Source organism: Quercus suber, unplaced genomic scaffold (assembly GCF_002906115.3).
Source record: "Quercus suber isolate HL8 unplaced genomic scaffold, Cork oak 2.0 scaffold_52, whole genome shotgun sequence".
NCBI classification, from domain to species: Eukaryota; Viridiplantae; Streptophyta; class Magnoliopsida; order Fagales; family Fagaceae; genus Quercus; species Quercus suber.
The window spans coordinates 1,813,899-1,821,144 of NW_027069517.1; the positions used below are offsets into that span (position 1 = coordinate 1,813,899).

The window sequence follows — 7,246 nt, forward strand, 5'->3', positions numbered from 1 at the left end:
TAACAGCCAGGCATGGTAGGGTCAGACCCTCATCAAGGGAGTTCCCATCGGCACGAACCGGCTAGATCCCAGCGTCCGAATAACTATGGTGACACTGGGCACGACCAGAACGAGGAGAACAGATGATTCCGAGAAGGAAGCGTGCATACCTTACAAACTAGCGAAAGCCACACGCAAAGAAGCGGCCACGTGCCCCGGAAGAGCAATAATGGCCCGACTGCGCGATTGCAAGAGGATAAGAGTCACGCATCCCGGAGACAGGATGGTAAGGTGGCCATGCAGCGAGAGATAGATGATCTGAAGAGAAAGCTGCGCCATGCACAGCGAAGGCGATCCGAGCCTAGTCTTGACTTACCCTCTGACGACGAAAATGATGACGACTACAGGCAAAGGTCGACAACACCCCTGAGTGAAACTTTCTCCCACGAGGATGAGCGCTACCAGAGGCGTAGGCGTGGCAGCCCAACCCCTAGGGGCTTAGGAAGTGACGTCATGAGCAGGGCGCTGGACCAGCTCTCCAGGTCGCCCTTTACGCGTCGCATAGAAGAGGCGGTGCTCCCTCGGAGGTTCCAGCAGCCAACCTTCACCGTTTACAATGGCAAAACGGACCCCGTGGAGCACGTGAGCCAGTTCAACCAGAGGATGGCCGTTCACTCTAAGAACGAGGCGCTGATGTGCAAAGTCTTCCCGTCCAGCTTGGGACCTGTCGCAATGAGGTGGTTCAACGGCTTGAGGACGAATTCCGTAGACTCGTACAGACAGCTGACCCAGGCCTTTGGTTCCCGTTTTGTCACGAACAGCAGACCTCCTCGGCCCATGAGCGCATTGCTGTCCTTGACCATGCGCGACGACGAGACCCTCAAGGCTTACTCAGACAAGTATTGGGAGATTTACAACGAGCTGGACGGCAAGTACGACGATGTCGCCATCAACACATTCAAGAACGGGCTCCCGATGGGGCACGGCCTGAGGAAGTCCTTAACTGGTAAACCCGCCACTAGCGTGCGGTAGTTAATGGATCGGATCGACAAATACAAACGGGTGGAGGAAGACTTGCTACAAGGCAAAGGGAAGGAGAAGGCTATCCCTCAGGAGAGGAGGGATTCCAGGTTGGACTGGTATAACAACGCCCGTCTGAGGAGAGATTTCATGGGACAATCTGGGGCGACAAACGCCCAGGCTGTCGGCGTTGTGTTCCGAGAACCGGTGCACAGGGTGCTGGAAAAGATCAAGAACGAATCGTACTTCAAGTGGCCGAATAAGATGTCGGGGGATCCTAAAAAGCGTAATCAGGACCGCTACTGCCAATATCACCAGGACCACAGGCACGCTACGGAGGACTGTAGGAATCTTTGGAACCACCTGGACTAGTTAGTCCGGGAGGGGAAGCTGAAGCACCTCCTGCACCATTCCAACAGCCAACAGGGCCAGACCTACCAGGAGTCACGGAGGGATACTGCCATGAGGCAGCCCGCTGGAACGATTAATGTGATCTTGGCTGCGCCAGGAAAAATAGGCATGCGCCCCTCGCGAGTGCTGTCCGTGACCCAAGTGGCCGCCGGGGAGTCCCAGTCCGAGCCAAAGAGGGCCAGAAGAGGCTGCCACCCGACCCTGACTTTTTTCGAGGAGGACAAGGACGGGACCACCCAACCCCACGACGACGCTTTGGTGATCACCCTCAAGATTGGGGACTATGACGTTAAGAGGGTGATGGTGGATGGTGGCAGCGCAGTGGAGGTTATGTACCTCAACCTCTATAAGGGGCTGGGGCTAAAGCCTGAGGACTTGTCGCCCTATAGCTCCCCCTTGATGAGCTTTGATGGGAAGCTAGTCATCTCGGAGGGCGTGATCAGGCTGCCCATCCAGACTGGCCTGGAAGTAGTGGAGGTGGACTTTATAGTGGTGAACACTTACTCCCCCTACACTGCCATTGTGGGAAGGCCTTGGCTCCACACCTTGGGAGGCGTCGCCTCTTTCTTGCACCAGAAGGTGAAATTCCCGTCTGGAGGTCGAATCCTCGAGATCCGAGGGTGCCAGTCAACGGCAAGGCGGTGTATGGTTGCATCCACCTCACGTCCGCAAGATACGGAATCCTTAGCCACCGTGGCTGAAAACTTATAGCAGTTAGCCACCTCGGTGGCACCAGCTGACACGGCCGCTGAGGAAGCAAAGCTTGAAGGCCTAGAAAAAGTAGTCATCGACAACGACTAGGAAAGGTTCTTTCAGGTCGGAACCCAACTGCCTCCCCGGGAGAAAGAGGAGTTGCTTGATTTCCTCAGGAGGAACCTTGAGGTGTTTGCATAGGATCCCTGCGATGCCCTAGGGATTGACCCATCCTTCATCTGTCACCACCTTAACGTCAACCCTTCTGTGACCCCCAAGAAGCAGCCACCCCGACGCCCGTCAAAGGAGCACGCCGAGGCAATTAAGGAAGAGGTCAATAAGCTTAAGCGCGCGGGGGCTATTAAAGAAGTATTCTACCCCGAGTGGTTAGCCAACACTGTGGTGGTCAAGAAGAAAAGTGGGAAATGGAGGGTTTGCGTAGACTTCACGGACCTGAATAAAGCATGCCCAAAAGACCCCTTCCCAATGCCACGAATAGACCAGCTGGTGGACGCGACCACAGGCCATCCTTGGATGAGCTTCCTAAATGCCTTTCAGGGCTATCATCAGATTCCATTAGCCTTGGAGGATCAGGAGAAGACGGCCTTCGTGACACCCATCGGGAACTACCACTACAAGGTGATGCCATTCGGCCTGAAAAATGCTGGATCTACTTATTAGAGGATGATGACGAGAATGTTCGAGCCGCTGTTGGGCAAAAACATTGAGATCTATATTGACGATATGGTGGTGAAGAGTAAAATGGTATCTGAGCATTAGGGGGACCTCGGCTGTATATTTGACGTCCTCAAAAGGCACAGGCTACGACTAAATGCTTCCAAGTGCTCGTTTGGCGTGGGATCTGGCAAGTTCCTAGGCTACATCATCACCCACCAGAGGATCGAGGTTGACCTCGACCAAATCAAAGCTATCCAAAACCTAAGGCCTCCGCGAAACCCCAAAGATTACCTGGCCTGGCCACCCATCATGTCTAATTCGGAGGCCGACGAGGTCCTATACGCATACATTGCTGTGGCGCACCACGTTGTGAGCCTGGTGCTGATACGAGATGACAGTGGCATCCAAAAATCGGTCTACTACGTCAGCAAGTCATTGCACGAAATCGAGGTCAAGTACTTACCCTTGGAGAAAGCCATACTTGCCGTGGTCCACGCTACGCGAAAGCTGCCTCATTACTTCCAGGCTCACACGGTGGTCGTTTTAACCCAACTACCCTTGAAGTCCGTACTTCGGGCCGCCGACTACACGAGAAGAATTGCAAAGTGGAACACCATTTTGGGGGCCTTCGACGTTAAATACATGCCTCGGACTGCCATAAAGGGTCAGGTTCTGGCAGACTTGACGGCGGAGTTCGTTGAGCCTACTATAGAAGTAGGGGCCGAGGGAAGGATCGCTGACGAGAAGCCAGTTGAAGCAGTCTCTGTCCCGAGGTCACCATGCTGGAAAGTATATGTTGATGGCACGGCAAACCAAAGAGGGTCAGGAGTAGGACGAGTCTTAGTATCCCCTGAAGATCATGTCATAGAGAAGTCCCTGAGGCTCAGATTCTCGGCCACAAACAACGAGGCCGAGTACGAGGCATTACTGCAAGGAATGGTCATGGTACAGAAGATCGGAGGAAAGTCGGTTGAGATATTCTTGGACTCGAAATTGGTGGTAGGGCAGGTAAAGAGAGAGATGGAAGCCAAAGACTCGAGAATGCAGGAGTACCTGAGCCTGGTCAAACGCTTGCAGTCGGAGTTCAACCTCTTCAGCTTGTCTCACATTCCTAGGAGTGGGAACAGCCATGCTGACTCGTTAGCCACCCTCACGACCTCCTCGGCCGCGAGCCTACCTCAGTTCATACTTGTGGAGCATCTGAAGAGAGCAGGTGAGGTGGCAAGAGGAGCGGTCCCCGTCCATCAGGTCGGGGTGGGCCCCAGTTGGATGGACCCCATAACGAGATTCCTCAAAGACGACGTTCTGCCCGAGGAGAAGTTAGAGGCAGAGAAAATACGAAGGAGTGCTTCTCGGTTCTGGTTGTCCGAGGATCACAAGTTGTATAGGCGCTCCTACTCTGGACCATACCTACTGTGCGTCCACCCCGAGGCAGCAGAATTACTGCTAGAAGAGCTGCATGAGGGAATCTGTGGGAGCCATACGGGGGAAAATCCCTGTCCTACCGAGCTGTCACGCAATGATACTGGTGGCCAGGAATGCAGAAGGAAGCCCTGGACTATGTCAAAAAGTGTGACCAATGCCAAAGGTTCGCCCCGAATATTCATCAACCCGGAGGGACCCTCAATCCCTTGTCTAGTCCATGGCCGTTTGCCCAGTGGGGCTTGGACATCGTAGGACATTTCCCCAAGGCGCCAGGGAATAAGAGATATCTCTTGATGGCCACGGACTACTTCACAAAGTGGATGGAGGCAGAGCCCCTGGCCAACATCAGGGACATGGACGCAAAGAAATTCCTTTGGAGGAACATTGTCACGTGATTTGGTGTCCCGCATACCCTCATCTCGGATAATGGGCTCTAATTCGATAGTAAGGCCTTCAGAAGGTACTGTTGTGAACTGGGGATCACAAACAGATACTCAACGCTTGCCTACCCTCAGGGAAACGGACAGGCGGAGGCTATTAACAAGGTCATCGTCAATGGGCTCAAGAAGAGACTGGATGACGCTAAGGGAATATGGGTAGAGGAGCTACCCCACGTTCTCTGGACGTACCGGACTACACCCAAGCGGTCAACAAGGGAAACCCCTTTTGCCATGACTTATGGTGCCGAGGCCGTGATCCCCCTGGAAACAAACTTCCCAACGCAAAGGACGAGTTCTTTCACTCCAGACAGTAACAACGAACTGTTGGGGAGGAGCTTAGACCTGATTGACGAACGAAGAGAACTGTTGACACCCCATTTTGCAACCTATATTTAATCACGCATGGAGGGTAAAAGGGTAATTTTGCCTTGGAAATATGCATCTTGATTCTAGCCATTAGATCCTTGGACTCATTTCACCAAAATGATCTTGATATTGTATCAATCAAATCGACTGGTCATAAGCCTTAATCAGACCACCAGATTGAAAGTTATCATCAAATCAAGTTTTAATGGCTAAGATGTACTATCACAAATTGAGTCTGACTATAAATGATTATGAAAAATTGATTTCAATTAGTTATAGGAGTGATCAATTTGAGATCAATGATGTGTCATAATTTGATTGGTTAGGACTACATTTTATGGTGAGGTTGCATACACCTAATTAATTAGATAGTTAAACATTAATTATTCAATGAGTAATTTGTGTAATTATCTTTTAATTAGAGTAAATTTGGAACCAAGTAATTCTGAAATGGGAGTGATTGGAGCCATTTAATGTTAATTGGGAGCTAATTTGGGACCTATTAATGTTAATTGTGCTGAAACCATTTTCTAACAAATGACCTCTGCTCACCATTTCATCAATATCTCTCAGAATGTTTTGAATCTGTGAATGAGGTTAATTTTCCCAGAAACTAGACATCCGGGGCTTCAATTTGAGTATAAGAATGAGACAATTCCGATCAGAATTAGGTCAGATATGATTTTTCGAAGTTGGCTCTACAAGCTGTTACAGCAGCTACGGGAAAACCGAATTTTGGCTTACTCCCCACTCCCACCAATCTCTCCATTTAATGCACCAGATTTTCCCCAAGGTTAAAATGAGGTATAGGTTCATAATCCTTGTCAACCCTTATTAAATGACATTCCATTCATATTCCCTCCACTACTACTATATAAACCCTTCCCCTCCTTCATTCCAAGACACCGAAAAGATCCCCTCTCTTCTCCTCTCTTGAGTTCTAGTGAAGTAGAGTAGTCTTGTCATATCTTGGTCTTCTTGAGACTCAAGGTATTGAGTGAGACTCACTCTCCCTCTCCTAGTTCTTCTTTTCTCCACCCTTAGGACCTCTACCAAGAGTCTCCTCCTTCACCGTATAGATCTTGCATGAAGGTATAATCCCTTTCTCTAACTTGTTTATTGTGTTGCCATGATTAGAATTTAGGATTAAAGCATGATAGTGATTATTTAAATTCTCTTGAATATGTTTGAATGTTCTTAAATGTTCTTATGCGTTCTTTACATGTTCTTGGTTGTTCATCACATGTTCATGCATATCACTTGTTTTGATCTTAAATTTACATCAAAAATATGAAAAACATGTTTGTTTCATAATTCTTTCAAATCCTTGAATCTAGGTTATCACCATCCACACACATTCACTAGAATTTTATTTTTCAATCCAAATGCAATGTTTAATAAATTGAATTAGGGTTTATCACATGCACACACATTAAATTCAACATGTAAATTGATTGACATATTGGATGATATGATATGATTGTTGGCCACCATAGTCTAGAAGACCGGTTTTATCGGGCAAGGTGGGTGTCTAACACCTTCCCACCTTGTAACATAGCCTCCGAACTTAGATCAAAGGTTAGTAGATCAAATACTTATCCTTGTAATTTTCAATTTCTAGATTGTAACTAGGAAACAAAGACATGTACTTTATCCTAGATTGTATCTAGGACCAAAGCCATGTAATTTCCTATGTTCAATGTAAATTCAATTTCAAATTAATAAAATAAGGAATTTTTTTAATTATGGTTTTCTTATTTTTCCAATAATTAAATAAGTGGCGACTCCATTGTAAAACCCTTAATCTAAAGGGGAAAATATAACTAGTCGAACCTCCATTTTGAGGGGCAATAACACGACTCCACCCATTCACGTGGGTTTGGCCCAACATTCATTAAAACGGGTCGGGGGCGCGGTCTCTCACAGTGGCGACTCCACTGGGGATATTGAAAGCTAAGTTTCAATTAGGTTATGGTGGCCAACCATGTCATTGTTTGTTTATTGCTTTGTTTGTATATAACATGTCTAATATGTCATTATTTTGCATGCCATGCATCATTTGCTTGAATGAAATTTATTTTATTTATGTGCTAGCCTGGAAGCTCGGTAGTATTAGCCGTGGATTGTGGTCTTCCTGAGACTCACATACCCAGCGATGAACCTACCACCCACCGCGACAAGGATCATCATGGTTATGCCATGGTGGTTCATAAGGACAAACTGTACCGTTCGGA

At 48.3% G+C, this 7,246-nt stretch overlaps 1 protein-coding gene across 1 annotated transcript; it reads left to right on the plus strand.

Annotated features, from left to right (window-relative positions):
• Nucleotides 1-276: 276 nt before the first annotated feature.
• On the plus strand, nucleotides 277-1,011 carry LOC136066944 (uncharacterized). Its single transcript, XM_065772029.1, has one exon. It carries the CDS (start codon nucleotides 277-279, stop codon nucleotides 1,009-1,011), a length of 735 nt encoding a protein of 244 aa, XP_065628101.1.
• Nucleotides 1,012-7,246: the final 6,235 nt, after the last annotated feature.

Bases quoted from the DNA above. Each gene is read 5' to 3' on its own strand.
- LOC136066944 (XM_065772029.1), top strand. From the start codon at position 277: ATGCAGCGAGAGATAGATGATCTGAAGAGAAAGCTGCGCCATGCACAG.